The sequence below is a fragment of the Rhamphochromis sp. 'chilingali' genome (assembly GCF_963969265.1).
Source record: "Rhamphochromis sp. 'chilingali' genome assembly, chromosome: 17".
Taxonomy (NCBI): Eukaryota; Metazoa; Chordata; class Actinopteri; order Cichliformes; family Cichlidae; genus Rhamphochromis; species Rhamphochromis sp. 'chilingali'.
This window is the reverse complement of record NC_137944.1, coordinates 15043602-15062204: the sequence shown is the minus strand read 5'-3', so window position 1 is coordinate 15062204 and position 18603 is coordinate 15043602. Positions and strand designations below refer to the sequence as shown.

Here is an 18603-nt window from a genome sequence, read left to right as displayed (position 1 = left end):
AGAGCCTATTAGGACAATCCTCTTTAAATTAAAGTGCTCTTCATTTTAAATGAACTTTTTACGTTGGATTTAATTTACTGCATTTTGTTGTATTGAAATATTATGTTGTTAATTAAATTCAAAACAACATACTTGTGTTTAAAGTTAAAAATCAATTGGTGGCATTAGTTTTAACATGAAGCATTTACATAATGCTACCAACATCAGTGTGTCATTTCTTAGAGTGTACAATCCATCAATCAATAAATGAATAAAGTGAATGTTTCAAAATCGGGTTGTTCACAGGCTATTTTTTTTTTCTGAGGTCCTGTAGAGACCAGTAACTATATAAAGTTATTATGACTTTATTTGGGGTTGTCGCTGCATTGCCATCGCTTGGCCTCCTCCCACCAGGTGACACCATTTAAACTGATTCCGGATAATAGCAGAAAGAAACAGGTGCGCAGAAAAGCGACGCTTAACATGTTACTCTCATCTGAGATTCTTGATCATTTTCTTTCCGCCTGATTTAGACGAATGATTTAAGAACAATGCATTTTACGATTACTTTTTAAATGTTGCTTGTTATGGTATACTTTCTAACTACGTGGCCTGATCCAGTCGGGAAAGGAGGTCGTGCTTAGCAGTGGGAAATTAGTAGCAGCAGGGTTGGTATTAGTTCAGTTCAGGAAGGGCTAAGCTTCAAGCCAGGTTAGTGAGCTGGTCCTGGTTGTTCACATTATCGTATAATTTCACTCGAGGTGAAGAAGGGAGAGGTAAGGTCAAAGTAGATGCAAAATCGGGCGTCCTTCTCGCTCTTTTTTTTTTTTTTTTGTTAATATGTTTGTGGGTTCGTGGGTTTGTTTTGTTTTGCGTTTCGTCTTTCCCTCTCAGTAGCTACCCTAAGTCCCGATGCAATAAAAAGAGGGCATCCTGGGGTTTCCATTGAACTCCGTTTTGATTACCTGTTTTAGCCCCAAAGAGGAAGGAAAGCACAAAAAGTTAAATGGGAAGAGTCTTTCTTCCTCTGTTCTCAGGAGGTTAAACATTACAAATGATTTTGGGGTATTCAGAAGATGTATAATAAGCACTGATTATGAGCGTTAAATCATTGTTTAAGCCCTGTTGTGTTGTCCTGGATAGTGGTTAGAAAATTATAATACTTCATGCTCTTAAGTGTTTTAGAGCACTGAGTGCGTGTAACTTCAGATCAAAGTGCACTCCATTATGCAATTCCCTGCAGCATCCTGTTAACCTCACGTCTACGTGTAGGACCTGCTGAATTATTGCAGCTACAGGACTGTTGTTGAAGAGCAATGACAGTCTTGAAGGAAGAGCCTACAGTCACCTCAGTACAGAGTTTATCCAAATAGATTAGTCTGTGGTGGCTTATGATTTCATGTGATCTGTAGAGCAAGGTGTGTAGTTCAGTCTCTTGAAGGTGGCCTGATCACCCTATTTGAAAACGTGTTTAAACTTGCTTATTATCTCTGGTTAGACTTTAGGCCTGCAAATGGCATGTTTGGTTTGTTTGTTCATGAACAGATGACTGGATAACGCATATGACTAATATCACTGTAAAGCTAACCTTGTAGAGTTGGCTTTGAAAGCACTAGACTGTATTTCTCTTTCTAGTGGGCTGTTTTTGTCCCAAGTGTGTTTTGCTATGTGCCCATGTTTAATGTGTTCAGAACCAAGATTTCCCACACATAAGCTCAATCCTCCATCTTTGCCCCTCATCCCACTTGATCCCAAATCTGTTCGAAATCTTTGCACTCCTAAATCCTTCAAGGCTCAATTGCTAGCCTTTTGTTTTATAAAATGGAATTGGGACAAAAGAAATGCTGTGATTTTAAAAATGCTGTTTAATTCTGAGAACCCATAAAGGCTGCTATAATTTTGCTGAAATCAGACCACCTGATAAGCAAATAGGCTAAAAGAGATGGTACTAATGTGTTTATTTCCCTTCCAGGTTTTTGTATCACTAATGGACACTATTCTGGATAATTTTTCAAACACTGTAAGTGGCTTTGATTTTATTTTTTATTTTTTATTTTTCCTGTATCTTGTTTTGTTTATCTATAATAGCAAATAGATAAACCCAAACAGTGGGACAATCCTGTTTTCATTTTGCCCACGTTCACATTTTCATTTTGAAATAATGGAACTCTGGTCTTGATTTTTGCAGGAGTTTATTAGAGTTTGCGTTCGGGATCCAAGGCTTCATAAAGATGGCCGCTGGCACACACATGTTGACTACGAGATTTGTTTACATGTATGTGCCAATTAAAAAAGAAACTGTTCTGTTAGCTTTATTTTGTTGTGTTTTTTGTAATAAGCGTTTAATGAACTGTTGTCTCTTGCAGACTAATAGCTTGTGTTTTCGAAAAAAGACCTCCTCTGTGAGACGGCGCTACAGTGAGTTTGTTTGGTTGCGTCACTGCCTGGAACAGAATGCTTTCATAATGTATGTTGAGGTTTTCTTGTTATGATGGTGATTAATCAATGTTGTAAACTGATAATCCAGCAAGTTACAAATGTATATTTATATCCATGTCCAGAGACTTGCCTAAATTGCCACCCTGGAACCCTTTCTTCAGTCTGAAGAACACAGAACAAGTCATCCAGAGGATCAAGGGTCTGCAGAAGTTTTTAGAAATGTGAGTTGCTCTTCTGCTGAAGCAGTTTCTGAAGTTCAGTTAATGTCTCCTGGAGGAGCCTTTCATACTCCCAAAGACTGTTTGGGGGTAAAAATTAGCACATCCCTTTTACAGCAAGTCATATAAACTTGAGGGATATTAATTGGGTGAGTGAAATAGCTGAGGGGTTGGTAATTGGTTTCATTTGCTTTGTTATTAATAAAATTTATAACCAATGCACTAAAGGCAACATGAGATGACCCCCCCCCCCCTCTCCCCCAAAACAAGAATGCATTTTGTCCCCCCCAATTTTGAATCCATTCTCAGACCCTAGGCTGGTGCTGTGGGTCCTGGGTTCCACCTGGTGCACAAAAATGACTAGCCTCATGTGTACGAGAGTATGTAGGCAATACTGGAGGATGAATGAATTGTTGCTATTGAGTGGCCTCCATGCTCACCTGAAGGGAAAAACCTCTGGGCCGTCATTTTCAGTCCCTCTAACACTGGCAGATTGCACCTCAGATCTGGAGAAAGAACGTGGAGGGCCATGCAACCTACAGAGTACTTTTTTTTTTTTTTTTTTTTTTTTTTTTTTAAGTTGCTGCAATGTAACTCTAGCAAAATGGACTATCCTGCTGCATCATTTCTATTTTTTTACTTTGATTTTCAGGGGTATCTTTTTAATTCAGCCTTCTGTAGATTCAAAATTTTAATTTCCCTCAATGTAGCATCCTCTTGTTCCTAATGCGTTACCCAGTACATATCAGTATAGATATAAGCATTATTTTATTCTTTTCTCCCATTGAAATCTGATTTGTTCTCCTTAATACTGTCAAATTTTATTTGGATTTGATTGAAATGGTCTCATCTATTTAATGTTTTTTTTCTCCTCTAGTGTTCTTCATACACCCTTGTTGTTATCTGATAGTCGGCTCCATCTGTTCCTCCAGTCAGACCTTAGCATTACAAAGATTGCAAGGTGTGCCGTTGGTAAGACCAGGTACACGGTAGCTGAAGCCATTCAGTGTTCAAGAACTGGTTGTATCAGATCAGAAGAAAAGGTTTCATGTGACTCTGACTGTGAAAGGTAAGTTATTATAGAAAATGTCTTAGTGCTTACTTGTTAACACGTGACTTAAAACTGAACTGACCCTTCAGTCTTTCTTTCAAATAGCACTTCATCATCGGGTTTGGGACTAAGTGTTGACACTTCTGGGCGAGGTAGCCCCATCTTCTTTCAGTCTGACGGAGATCCAGAACCCTTTTGTTCTTTTTCTGAGACTACCAGCCCACTTACTGAGTACTGATGTAAAGAAGTGACACTGTACTCTTCTTCTTTTTCTTGTGGATGTGTAGGTCATCTTTGCATTAATGTGTTCAATACTTCATTGAACTCTTGCTATTGTTGGCTTTTTTTTTTTTTTTTAAACTTCCGTTAACATCAGTGTGACCCTTTTGAAAATATTTTAACTTGCCTTGTGTCCTCTGCAATTGGTACCATTTAAGTATCATGTACTTAAAAAAATTTCATGTTTTTAAAAAACAATGTGTAAAAACTGACAGTCTTAAATATTTCCAATGTGTACTTTTTAAAATCACTGCACTAAAATGTACTAAGGTTGGCAAGAGTTGTTTTGCATTGTAGACTTTTTTTTTTAAGGAAAATATTTGAGAATACATTTTATGAGTTGTCAATGCATAAATAAATGGCCCTTTCTTAAAGAAAAGCTTGCATCTTCCATACTGTACTTTGTCTCTTTTAATTAGTAGAAAACCTGAAGTTCATGTTCCTGTATACTTTATATATATTTTGTGACCTGTCACTTGTCCCAGAGTTCAATACAATAGACTGTACTGTTTGAACAGTCCAGTAGAGGGAGTGTAGACATCACACCACCCAGAGCTTGAGTAAATAGTGGTGTGAGATGAAGGAACATCTGAAGGAGCGTCTGAGTTAATTGTGTACATGGCATGAAATGCTGTTATTTTGGGTACAAACTGTAGCATTTCTTTACTCGTATAGCTCAGGTTGCACAGCCTTGAATTATTATTATTATTATTATTATTATTATTTTTTGTCTCTTGTCCTTATCTGAAAAAATGTCAAACATCTAGTTGCACTGGCTAAATTTTAATGTTTACTTGCTATACACTGTTACACAGCTGTGCCTCCCAGGACAGGAAAATGGGTTATTAAACCTTAGCAAACTCTGTGTACACTTGCTAAGAACTCCCTAAATCGTTTTCATAATGTTTCCACCATTTACCAAAACTATAGACAGATGATTGCAAATGAATATACATGTTAAATCTAAAGTATTATCAGTGCTGGGCATGGAGAGGCTCAGCGTTTGTCACGTTTCAACCTTGTGTCACAGTGTTCCCAGGTGAGGTTGTCTAATTAAAGGTAGGTAGCAAATTAATTTAACTATTAGATTGCTCTTGGGAATCACTTGAAAGGAAAACGACAGCTTCATACGTGCTACAGGAATGTGAGCAGGTGGAGGTGTGGTTGGTTATGCAGGAGTGTTGGACAGCTCTGTAAATTGAAAGCTGATGAAAGAAGGAAAGGCTCATTAAAGGAGACAGCAGCTGCCCTCCTCCACCTTCTCCACCAGCCAGCCACTGGACCCACGCACAGTCTGCCCAATGTTAAGCCTAGCCTGTCCTATGTCTGTCCTCTCCTCCTGCATGGTGCTGTCTCCCTGTGCGCACAAGCCATAATGAAGCTGTCAGTGACTTCACACACATGCCACTGAGCTGTTTTCATATAGCAAACACAGACATACGCACAGGCACAGAGGCGTGTCTGAAAACACACGCGCAGAGAATACACTGGTGGGAAAGCTGCGGATGAATGAACATTTTCTCCTTCCTCATCTTCTGTCATTTTCAAAGTCCCAGTGGTTTGTGATTGGAGCTCTCCATCTCTCTGTTTGCTGTAAAGGTTGACCTTATCAACGTACTCCATGACAAGCATACAGCGGGACACATACACAGACACTTTTTGGTTTAAAGCTGGTCAATTTTCTGACAAAATGAAATGCAAATGCAAGCGGTGGCATCTTGTATTTTATGTGAGTGTACATGCGCGCATCTGCCTTTCTTTTTTCTCGGAGAAAACATCTAGCATTTGGATATTGAGTATTCATGGTACATGTCTATTTCAGCTTGGTAATTTATAACTCAATTTCCAGTGTGCAGTGATGCGCGTCATACCTCCAAAACACCAAACAAAGCTCAAACCCAATTGTATTTCAAAGCAATTAGGGTGTCCACTGAGTTGTGAACGGCCCACGTTGCAATGGCTCAGGGCCCGTGTGATATTTTTAATTGTTAATTTTCTGTCACATTAGTCAACTTCACTGCCTTTGGACAGGTGACCAGGCTCCTGTAGCCAACACATAAAATGACACAGAACATGTTCTTCGCTTTCTGATGCAGTTTGGGTGAGGGTACTTTTATGCTTAAGGGGAAAAGGTTCTGCTATATGTGATGTACATCATATTTACAGCTATTTTATGGTACAAATCTTTCTAATGCTTTTCAATATGCATGGTCAACATTAGTATTATTTTATGACTCCAAATTATTAGCTCATTTAGACTTTCACCTGAAGCCACCACAGGGAATTGCTTCACCTCCTTGACTGTAGAAAAGCCAACAATGGCAAAATCTATGAGAGCAATTAGCCCGCGTAACTCTCACCGTGCCCCTTTCGCTTATTTTTGCACCCATCTTGTCTTTCCATCACTCATTCCTTTCACTGCCTCTTCATTTTACTCTATTTTCTCAGCTGTCTGTTGCGAAGTGAGGTCTGGATCTGACTGCCCTTCGTCTCTGCTTTCTTTGATTTTGTGCTGTGGGGGTCAAAGGCTATGACTTGCATTGTATTTGTAATTATTACCACTGAAGTGCTAATGCATACAGCATCATTAAAAGTCAATGCATCTCTCTCTCGCTCTCTCTCTCATACACACGCATTCGTTTTGCACACACTCTGCACATCGCCAGCCATTTACCGGCTAAAATACGATCCATGCACAGATAAATGTCACAGGGCCATCTATCTGGGAGTGTTAAAAGTCGGCTAATGGAGATGACATATTAGCAGCCCAAATGACTGCCATAAAAACTCCCACCATACCTTGCAGCACTGCCTGGCCACTGTGACTGCAATAGGATACAAGACTGGCACTGCAAAAGAAGGAAGAATGGAGGGTGATGTCATATCTGGATATAGTTCTTTTGATTCAGTAAATCCGATCTTTAAAGCACCGTCTGGGAGAATAACACCAGCAAACATATTTGCTCTGTGCAAAATCATATTACACACACTTCAGATGTTAATGGCCTCTCACCTTTGACCTTTTGTGGAGTAATTATGCGCCAGGTCAGCTTTAGTGTTTGTACGTGTCAATAGTAAAGCCGCCTCTGCAATCAATACGAAGATCCTCCACAGGTAAACGCGATCACCTCCTTTACTCCTCCTTCATCCCTCCTATCTCTTTATTAATTACCCTTCTCTATCCATGCGTGTCTTTCTCTCTCTGAGTGAATGGAGCAGTTGTAATTGCTTCTCTCTGGAGCAGTTAGAAGCAGCACAAAGGAACCGTATAGAAACCACATTTGCATTCGAGATGAGCTGAGATGGAGAGGAGGGAGGGCGCGCTGCCCTCCTGCCCTATACTGAACAGCTCTACTTACGCTCTCTCTTTCTTTTTTCCCCTCCTCTCCTCTATTGTCTCCCTCTCTCCATCCCTCCCTCCACCTTATCAGCTCCCACCACCACCCCCACCTCCGCCCATTCGCAGCATGGTTCCCCTCGCATTGTCTTTCCAGAGAGTTCCAAGGTCGACGTGAGCTTGCTCATCAGAGCAGGGTATTGTATGATTAGTGTTGGTATGGATGAGCTAATTTGTGCGAGGGAGTGTGTGCATAATTGTGTGTGTGCGTGTGCATTTCCTATGTGAGCATACTCGTATAATAATATGTGGCTGCGTGTGGCAGTATTTCTAATCCCTGGTACAAAAAAAGGAGGAGGGGAGGCTGTAATTAATAACTCAAAAGCTCGGAATTGCAATTTTTTATAACCACCAATATCTCACTAACTCTCAGACCTATACCATCACTCTCAGTCACTCCTGTGGTGCGCACCAACTCCTGAGGGCTCTTCTTTTCCAGCTTGATAAGCATTTCTCGTTTGTTTCAGTGTTTTGATCAATACAGTTAAAACGCCAAACCAAGCATAATTAGGTCTGAGATGGCTCCCACTGTGACCGAATAGGCCTCACCTAGGGAGGTGCTCACCATTATCATCATCACTGTGTGTGTGTGTATGCGTGTATGCTCATACCACACACAGCGTGATCTAATAGAATTGACAAAGTGCACATCAGGACGTAGATTAAAGGAAAACTCTGAGCTATAGGTTAATTTTAGCAGGTGATGGAGTTTCCCATTCACGGTGCTTTCACTCACCTCCATCTTCATTCCCATAATCATTTAGACAACCTTAACAATGCATCTCTGCCAACGGGTTCGTTTCAATATGTTCCGGGGCCACTTCAATCATTTTTTTATTGGTTTATTTACTCAGAACGATACATAGATGGAGACTGGAGAGATCATAAATTGAACACAATTACCATTATGCACAGTGAAGTGGCTCTCCTTTGTGTCATAATCCAGGGTGAAAACCTTTGTGAAAAATCCATCTCAGACCTTAAAGACCACTTTTAGGAATTTGGTGCATATCCACCCCCAACATCCACTAAATTTACCTCTCATTAATAGAAAAAGTACAACTTTATATGAGCTACATTTATCCAAATTTTGTGGAGAATATTCAACATTTGATAGCCCCAAAATACTAAAGCCCCATTCTGCTTCTGCATTATCCTTTTATCATCTACAATATTAGATGGTGTATTTTTCCCCACCCAACAGATATTAGATATTTTGATTTTCATCCCTGTGGCAGGTGCAAAAGTGATAACACGAATTAAACTACTATAAAGGTTAAAAGGATCACAGCTCCTCTTTCACTCTGCCTTTGCACATTTGAATCAATTGTAATGAAGCAGGACAAGGTTGTAGATGACATCCCCATTATCCTTTATCGCTTTCTGCTCTTTCAGGGTAAGGAAAAAAATGTACAGTATGTCTCCAGGGTCACTGCAAATGCTCATGGAAAACTGTGAGCAAGGGCAGATGACAGAGACAGAGGTTACATCAACATAGGCGAGAGTTTCAGTCAGACTGTCCCTTTAAAGACAGAAAATGGTGAGAAGATGTCTCAATTCTGTTCACGGCAAACAATAAGGGCTTAATATGATATGTGGCAGAGCCTATGTGTGTTCGAGGGGGTTGTACAGGTGTCTGTGAGAGTTAGAGGGAGAAAAAGGGAGAAGGAACCAAACTGCTGCTGTTTGGGGGGATAATTTCAGAGAACCACTGTATGTTGGGCATGTGCACGTGTCTACAAGCAATCTGTGTGCGCTTATGTGTATGTGTGTGTGCGTGTGTGCACTGGGGATGGAAGCAGGGTGGGAGGAGGATTTAGACCCATCATAAAGGAATTCTCCCCCCCAGCCCGTAGCTCATCCCGACACTTTTATGCCTTTTTATTTTCAAGCCCATTGCAGCCAAGCCCAGAGATGTGATTTATACTGCCTGGCAGCATGGGCACTGCAGCAAGAAAGACAGATGGAAGGAGGGAGGATAGGAGGAGGGGGAGCTGGTGGAGGAGAGGGGTTAGAGGGAGTTGCCGAGGGAAAGAGGTGTGTGTGTGTGTGTGTGTGTGTGTGTGTGTGTGTGTGTGTGTGTGTGTGTGTGTGTGTGAATGTGTGCGCGTTTAAAAGAAAAGGGGGGGGGGGGGATTTGAGTAGGGAAGGCACAGAGGAAAATGAGGATTGAGAAAGGCAAAAGTAGACCTATAAGACACAAGATCTCCATTCTTTTGTGTTGAGGAGCTTTTCTCATCTGCCTTTCCTCCTCACTTCCTCTCTGCCACATCTTCGCCTCTACATCTCTCTCTCTTTAATGAGTTATTGGCCCTGTCTGACTCAGGAAGAGAAGTCCCATCTCTCCACCACACTGGCGCCCTGACAGCCTATATCCCCCCACCCCTCTCCTCTATCCTCCCACCCCACCCCCCAGGCGACCGGGACACTCCCCCTCCTCCTGCTTGCCTCACGCCTGCCTGAGGTGGGTGAAATATTCATGGCGCTCCCATTGATTGGATGGGAAATATTGGGAGTCTGTGTGTGTGTGTGAGGGGGCTGAGCATTTGACAGGCCCTGGTCTGAGGCAATGAAGAAGATGAGGAGACCGCCGCCCACAAAGAGACAGCTCACTTACAAGGAACATGGACTGAGGGGAGGGGGTGCAAGAGACGGGTAGACAGAGGTGGTGGAGTGAGGTGGCACAGTTGTGAAATGGGAGCCAGGTGAAAGCCAGCAATAGTGGAGGGGGAATCTTGATGTTGGATGCAGGTGCACGCATTGGAGATGTGTGTTTCCGTGTGTGTGCGTACGTTCCCGACACCTGCCTGCCAATGTGACGGCTGTACTGTCTCTGCGCTGTAACATCTCTCTCTGTCACCCAGCCACCTGAGAGGAGATGAGCTGCCATGCCGACTGTCGTTCATCCATCACAGGAAGACAGAACACACACGCACACGCAGACACTCACTTATTCAATCTTTTTGGGATACAAAGCTAAACGTGCTTTAATGCCTTCATTTACATTTCCACTTAGATGTAATGTTTCTTTGGTCTCCATCGATACATTTTCCTTTCCCGCTCTCTTACCGTCCCTCTTTGCCTCAATTGCTGACCATAACTGTCATGAACGCATATGAGAGAAGTAATTGCCTCCCAAATTTATCTCTAAATGACAGCAGTGATTGGTGAAAAACATTTGGTTTATTACCCCATTAATTCACTATTATTTTGCCCAGAGACTTCCTATTTAATACTTAGCACACATATCTATCTGGTTCAAAGCATCCTATGTAATCTCTAAAGAGCAGTGCACTGGTATCTGAAGCAGAGGGGCACATTGTTATAATCTAAACACAACTAGGGTCAGTTGAAACATATGTTGAGATTAATTGCAGCAGTCGTAAAAAGTGCTCTTTTTTAAATTAAATCCTAATTACTTTTGTCATTAATTTTAATGGGGTCATTTATAACGTCTCAACAAAACCCTGCATGCTGCAAGCCTCTGTGAGTTTCAGGAAAACAAAATACTGTCACATATATGCCTGTTTTTTCCCCAGTACAGATTATGATTTCTTCAGAGTAAGAATAATATAAGCGTGGATTAAATTAAATTTGGCCAACCGGTGTTCCTTCCAAAATGTCACTTTGTTCAATCCTAGAGTGGCACACAGGCTATGACACACACGTAACGTAACGTAAGTGTCAGGTTTATTTGCATGGATGTGTTCAAAAATACGTAGGATAGTATTGCTGGTTAGTATACCAGTCATATCATAATTAAGTATTTCTAAGAATGTCAGCAAATTTATTAAAAAAAACAAAACAAAACCCAGAAGCATCAGTGTTTTAGTTTTCATCAGTATTTTATACCCCGATCTTTCTCATTCCCGTGCCTATAGCTGAACCACAAACATTTACTTAACTTAAAAAGTCCACATGATTTACTTAAAAAGTTGGGCACTGTGTAAGCAGAACGTTCATATTTATTATGAATTTTATTCCCTCTCTTCCTTAGTCTGTCTCCCTATGCTCTCTTTCCTCTTCTCTTTCCACTTACCCTCAGTTGGTTGTAGCAGATGGCTCCTCCTCCCTGAGCCTGGGTTCAGCTGGAGGTTTCATCCTGTTAAAAGGGAGTTTTTCCTTCCCACCGTTGCAAAGTCCTTGCTCACAAGGGGTCATTTGATTGTTGGGGTTGTCTCCAGTATAAAAATGCTTTGAGGCAGTTGTTATTGTGATTTGCTCTATATAAATAAACCTGAACTGAACTGAATTTGGAGTACACATGCTATAGTATGTGTACTAGTTTGGGCAGTGTATTGATATATTTGTCAGCATTTCCTGTAGCAGGAAAGTATACGTCAGATTGACTTAGTCCAAAGGTTGTCACCCTGAGACATATAGCAAATTTATGTAGTTTTAATTGTTTTGTGTTTTTAGCACATTCATGGCCTTAAATTTCATTACAAGTTATCTTATATGATTGGCTCTAAAGCATTTATCAAGGGCAACTGTTAGGATATCAGTGATTTCCTTTATCATTGTATTTTTATATATTTCATTCATTTAATTTTTTCAATTCTTACTGAAGGAGTAGAGCTCAACTAACATGTTAACCTGTGGCTACAGTCCTCTGTTTTTCTGCCATCTTGCAGCAGTGGCAAATTTAAAAACATCGCTCCCAGTGGCTCTTTGTAGGAGTAGAACCTCAAACGGGTCAAACAGATCTTTGTATGGTGTTTTTTGATAAGGCTGTTTGGAAGACGATGATAATACGTTTGCTGGGTACGACGCTGCTTGTGCTTTTCATGACATGACAAACATGAGATTTCGGTTGGACTTCCTTCCAAGTAATCACGTGCCTACTGAGAAGACACATTTCAATCACAGCTTGCGGTTTACACAGTAACTTTAAACAATGTCTTTTATGGCCCTTCACATTTTTTTTTCTTTTTTAATTTTACGAACAAGCCTGTCCATTGGGTTTTATTTAACCGCAACAGTCAATTGGCACTAGAGTTGTTTCAGCTTGGCACAATTTATGATCACTCTAATTGCTCACCGCTCCCATCTCTTGGCACATATCTTCGAACGAACAAACACGTGCTGCGCTGTTTCTTCAACCGCTCGTCGTAGGCCTAACAGCCCTTACTGGCACGATGAATTTGATAAATCCTTTTATCGCCCCGGGAGACAATTAAAGCGCATGTGACAGGGGTCCCTATCTCCGCTCTCCTCCTGTAGCGCTTCATTTAGAAGCCATTTGTCTCCGCTATGGATTTCCTATTTTTAATGGCGCGCGTATGCAGGGGTCGGGCCCGTGCTGAATAATAGATGCCTTTCGCTCCCTCTCTTTCCCTTTCATTCGCTCTCTCGTCCATTTCCTCATTGCAAGGCCCCGTGGGAAGCTGCCAGTGTCACTCCGGGAAACTAAGGTGCAGTGCTTCTCGTGCTCTCCAGATTCTGACAGGAGGCTATTCAGTCTAGTGGACAAGGCTTTTGGTGTGGAAGCTAGCAGCAGACAGTAAACTGATATCAACGGGCACACGTTAACCCTCAGCCTCCCCCCACCTTCCCTTCTCTTCAGTAAAGGACGTTTATCAGAGAAAGTGGGGCTGCTGCGCAGTGAGGTGATATATCGCCCTGGCTGAGCGCGGATGAATAGACTAGTAATTATCCCGTTAAAAGGGTGGCCAGACAAAGAGAGAGCCTCGCTATAATTTAAATTGTTTTGTTTCCCCCCCCGTCGAAGCCTGGCCCGCTGACTGACATCATTGGAATGGGAAAAGTGAACCTATTTATAGCCTGAGACGTTCAGCTAATTGTAGAATTTAATAAGGTTTCTGGAAGAGTGGATTCTGTAAAAGCCAGAGGCCTGCACCTCCCTTGCACTCTGCTCTTATATCTCCTTCACATCTTTCTTTGGCTTTGCAGTTTTCTTGCTCCCATATTTCTCTCTGTCTCTTTTAGCTGAGCCTATCCTCCTATCTTGCCATCTTCTGTCGTACCATCTTCTCTTTTTTTGTGTGTGAGTGTGTATTCTGACCTCTCCCCCCACGCTTCACCTCCCAGCGACCCCTCGATTTTTCTTCCCCTCCCTCGTCCTGCTATCTCCTATCACATAAAATCAACCTTAGACTAATGCTCTGCTCAGTTTGACTGTGTGTGAGATTTGGATTGTGCGATTCTCAACATGCCACAGTGGTTTAAGCTGTGCAGGGAAATGTGTATGTGCATGTCTACGATTACAACCGATGATGTGTCCAAGTGTGTGCTCGTGTGTATGTGCTTGTAGTCTTGTCTGGTGTGTGTGAGACAGGGGTAATTGAGCTCAGAGGGTTTTCTGTCTTTGGTGGCAGAGGGGAAATTGGAATCTTCAGAATCCATTAGAGAGGCCCTCTCACAGTGTGTGCGCGTCTCTCTGTATATGTGTCTGTGTTTGCTGTATTTCTGTGTCTGTGTGTGTGTGAGTCATGTCTGCATGATTAGTGACAAAGAGAAGAGTCAAGTGTGTTGAGGGGTAAAGAAGTAACTGTACCAATGAGCATGCAGAGGATGGGCATTATAAAAAAATATATAATATCACAAATTAACTGAAACGGTCTTGGTTGCTTGCTTTTGTTTTGCACTGTGTGCTTGTGTGTGGAGTCCCCAGTGTGCATACGCCGGTTCTCTGACACTAACTGACTGAATGCCTTCATAGACTGCAGGGGAAATTGGGAGAAGGGAGCTGGAAGGTGAGTGGAGAGAGAAAGGGGGGAACAGCAGGTAGCCAGCACCAGATGGTCTCATGCTTCTTCCCTGCAGAGCTATCACTCTCCTCTTTCTCTCTCCACTCCTGCCTCATGTTCTTTCCTGCATCACACTTAATAATGTATCATATCACCTCAGCGTCCTTGCTTATGTACAGTAGGGTATTTACTGACTTGAGCTTAACTCATTGGTAAAGCATGTTCTTTGGCAGTTCTATGGCTACCTGAAATTGTTGTAGGATTATGTTTAAGGTTTAAAGAATTCTGTATTTTTACACAAATCACATAAAAAAACAGCACTGATATATTTATGCCACTAATATGACTTTGCATTGATGCTGACAAGGTACGTCCGTACCAAGTGTAAATACTCTGTGATATAAAATATTTAAAAACCATCTATCACCTTTTGTAGTCGATTACTGTTTTGTTAAATTAGATTTTTTTTTGTATGTTTCTCTCTGACCTTTGGGTTAATAGACATTATACATATGTTAATGAAATGTTAAAGTGACATGACAGATTGTCTTTATTTACATAGAAATTGTTTCCAGTGACACCTCACCAATTTTCACACATGCGATGCAGTCTTGCACTAGACACCACCTGACAATCGTCCATGTGAGAACACATGCAGTTTCTGTTTTTACACTGCTGTTGCCAATTCTTCAGGTGAGTAGCACAGCTAAACTCCTGGTGAATTTCTTGCTAGCCAGCCTGGGTGTCATGTCTGCTGCTACCTGCCTTCTCTGTTAGGAGTACAAGCACTTTTTTCTGCAGTGTGCTTCATATAAGAATGGACAACTGTGAAAAGAGCCTTAGTTTCTAAAGAAAAACTTTGAAAACTGCTCCTTTATTTAAATGGATTGTCTGTTCAGTCTTGAAATGAAAGGCGTAGTAGTATTCTTTAAATAATTATTTTGTTATCTCAGATGAGGTCTGGATTACCATGGTGATGGTAATAACTCTTAGGAACTTATATGAAGATATAAAGCATTTTTTTTTTTTTACTTGCTCACCTAGATTCAGTTTGCGCAGACTACAAAGCATGCTATCCACAACACAAATGCAAGAAACTGTGTGCATCACAAAGTAGAAAATTCTCATCGATTACTCATCTACAGATCTGCAAATGCGATTTAATTTTGTTTTCCTTCTCTATTCAAATGCGTGCCCTCACAGTTGCAGGTCTCACACAGAGCACTTCAAACTGTCCTTTTGAGGACTGGATATAGCACCCTGCTTAACAGTAGCAGTGTGTTCCTTATGGTGTGTTTTGATGCCAATGTGATCGTTGTTTTTAAAAGAACAGATTTTTTTTTCTCTGACTATTTCTACGTGGTTTCCTTGTGCTCTGAAAGACAAATGCCCCTGCAAAACCCCTGGAACATGTTAGCATTGAGTGAACAGAGTCCTATAGGTGTCCGCCCACTCTGGTAAGTACACATATTTTTGCTTCTATTTTTCTGATTCATTCATAGCACCTGAGAGTGTAGCGCAGTAAGTAGCCTAGCATCTAACTGGTGACAGTACTGACTAAACAACTTCCATGAAAAATTCATAGTTTCATTTAAAAAAAATTATAAAAATGAATTGCCAGTATCTGGAAATATTCACATGTATTTTGATTTACTTGTAATTCGAATTCAAATTAGAGCAACCTTGCCATAACATGGGTTTATGCTAGTAAGCTGCAAGCTAGTGCTTAAGATATTATTACTATTCACTCTTAATATAGATAGGTTCATTAAGACATGTAATCAGTATGTTTAATATGCGGTATTATATAAGAGTCAAGCATCCAGGTATTAATGAAAAAGAGAATTTAGGAGAATGAAAAGAGGTCAAAATTAGCAGGACAATGGCTAACGAATTTACAATGGCTGAGGTAAAGATAAAACACAAAGGGCCTACTATGACTGAAAACTGATAAACTAAATGCCACCGAAGAATCTAAGTTACACTCGATGACTTATAATAAATAATTTGCAGCCTTTTTGCTAACAGCTGAGCTATTGCTAGGCTACAGTTTTGTTGTGTTCTGGATGAAAGTACAAATTGTGTGACAAATTGAGCCTCCTTGGAGGCACAGGGTCTAGCTGTGGCATCCTACAGCAAGATGACGATAACGAAAATGAATATAAATGCACCCAACCAAGTCTCATCCACAATAAGGTTTGTGATATTTTGTTGTGTGGTTGGGCTTTGAATCGTTTTGCTGCCAAAAAGTCACAAATTCTTTCATTTCTAAAAATGCTGGAATGCTGTGCACTCAGGGGCTGCACAACACTATTTAAAAGCTTGGTTTAAAGGCACGCTATACACGAATAAAGCAAAAAAAAGAAAAAAGAAAAAAAGAAAACCAAAGAAACAAAAAAAACCCCAGAAATTAGAGGCCTGAACTTGGAATCAAAGTTGACTGTCATTACATAACAAGGCAGTTTATGTAAAAATAATATATATATAGAAACAAATGTGTTTCTTGGCAATTGAAGTGATAAGTGGGTTATTTTGTTCAATACCATAGTGTTTGTTCTTTGGGAAAACCAGCACAGATCCATACAGTCGTAGTGTTAGCGCTTTACTTTATGTTCTAGGACTGATAACAGTGTGATGATGTAGTTTTTTTAAGGCACTATGTGTGTAAAGTCATTCCTATGTTGGTAGCTGCTTAAAATGATATAAGACTGCACAGTGCAGTAAGAAATTTGCATATGTATGTGTTTCAGTTGTGTCTGTGTGAGTAGCTGTAAGTGTTGTGTGTGTATGTGTGTGTCGGCATGTGTGTGTGTAATGATTAGCCTTCTCTTAATGGGAAAATAACGTCAGAGCCACTGGGACGTTTAATCCATCTGAGCTGATTCTGTTTCCATCACAGCTATTGATCAACTCCAGTGACAAAACAACAGGGGGCTACATGTATTTGTGTGTGTGTGTGTGTGTGTGTGTGTGTGTGTGTGTGTGTGTGTGTGTGTGTGTGTGTGTGTGTGTGGAGAGCACCTTACACAGCATTTTACTATGTCACAACCCCAACACGTAATGCAACAGTAGACTCCAATAAGGTGCTTTCCTGTTTCTTTACGCTCTTTTTCAATCTTTCTCTCCCTCATTCCTTCATTTGTTTTTCATCTTTTTTCCCCTTCTCTTGTTTTGTCTCTGTTTTCTAGCTCACATGCCTCTCTTCCCTCCATCCCTCTCTCTGTGTCTCCTGTCTTTAAGTGGTATTGGCTTTAAAGGGGCAGCAAATCAGTTGTTGATTAATACTGAATTTTTGGGGCCATTTGTCTGCACCGTTGCCCCTGTCTGTGACACCCACCCTCTTCTCTCCCCCCCTTTCCTCCTTCCTTCTCTCTCTCTACCTCTTTCCTCTCGTGCGCCTTCCCTCTGCGGTGATGAATGGCCGACCGATTGCCGAGGGATTAGAGTCGTCACGGTTACCTGTGCCTTGACAAAGTGGTCCTGATGGGTGACCAAGGCACTTCATGGGGGGGTCATATCTCAGCATAGACTAGTGTGCACTTATTTCGGTGTGTGTGTTTGTCTTTGTGTGTGTAGCCAGCCAACCCTTTGTGTGGTCTTTATGTGTACAGGTAGTGTTAGTGTACACAGTTTATCATGTTTGTTGCCGTGATAAGAGGCAGGGCTTTGTTGCAGTTGTGTGTTCGTGTTTTAAACGGGGCAGGGGTGAGCTCCAGCTCTCTCAGATGTTGATTCTGTGTGACAGAGATTGGCGAGGTCCCAGCAGCAATGTGACCACACTGACACCCGAGAACCCAGTAAACGGTTGCTGGTCGACACTGATGAATCGTCACTCGCAGGAATCGAACACAAGCCTAATCAGTGCATGCAGCATTTTTCAGTTTTGTCCTGCCTTATCAGGTAAAGGCCATCAGCTATGTCAGGTCTCCTTGGCCCAGCCCCTCTGTCACTCACACCCGTTGGTGATTAGGTGCATTAGAGATGAGCAAGGAGAGGTTGTGATTTCTGTCTTCAGGTGGATGCAATTGCATGACTGTGACTATATACAGATCAATTGTTACTGGTCACTTTCATAAACACTGGAAATTAATTTCTTTTGCACCGATCGTGAACATATGCTTTAAAAAATCACGAGCATATTATGCAAACGACAGCGAACCTAGCGTGAAACTGCTGAAGAGTGTCAAATTAAAGAACAATCATGCATAGACGGGAGAAATGTCACAAATATCAGGGATCATTGAATAGATTAAGGAGTAAGAAAATAATGTGAATCACATTGCCCTCCGAGACACCAATATTGAACCAATGTATTAAAAAGTGAGAGCAAATGAGTAAATATAATTTGGAAGAAAAGCAATAGTTTCTGAAACAGACTTGAAGAGATTTGTGAATTCTGCACTAATATGGATTTAAGCTTTTGCACTAAACGCTGGTGTGTGCTCGAAGCATATTTGAAGTCAAACGTTCCAAAATGCAAAGCTCAAAATCAGAATGAATAGGCTGAATGAGTCAGATGCACTAAATGTG

At 41.2% G+C, this 18603-nt stretch overlaps 1 protein-coding gene across 3 annotated transcripts; it reads left to right on the top strand.

Moving 5' to 3' along the window:
* Window positions 1–420: 420 nt before the first annotated feature.
* On the top strand, window positions 421–4339 carry snx10a (sorting nexin 10a). 3 transcript variants are annotated; one of them, XM_080863785.1, is made up of 7 exons: window positions 421–438; window positions 1952–1999; window positions 2168–2254; window positions 2346–2446; window positions 2541–2639; window positions 3514–3705; window positions 3793–4339. In XM_080863785.1, exons 2-7 carry the CDS (start codon window positions 1967–1969, stop codon window positions 3923–3925), a joined length of 645 nt encoding a protein of 214 aa, XP_080719911.1. In that variant the 5' UTR covers window positions 421–438; window positions 1952–1966; the 3' UTR covers window positions 3926–4339. The 3 variants fall into 3 exon arrangements, with proteins under 3 accessions (XP_080719911.1, XP_080719912.1, XP_080719910.1); XM_080863786.1 differs by lacking the exon at window positions 421–438 and adding an exon at window positions 447–690; XM_080863784.1 differs by lacking the exon at window positions 421–438 and adding an exon at window positions 447–755.
* The last annotated feature ends 14264 nt before the right edge of the window (window positions 4340–18603 follow it).

Excerpts from the sequence above, each read along its gene's own strand:
- snx10a (XM_080863785.1), top strand. The coding sequence starts at position 1,967 with ATGGACACTATTCTGGATAATTTTTCAAACACT. Across the intron at positions 2,640-3,513 it reads CTGCAGAAGTTTTTAGAAAT|TGTTCTTCATACACCCTTGT; the intron begins GTGAGTTGCTCT and ends TTTCTCCTCTAG. Across the intron at positions 3,706-3,792 it reads TGTGACTCTGACTGTGAAAG|CACTTCATCATCGGGTTTGG; the intron begins GTAAGTTATTAT and ends TCTTTCAAATAG.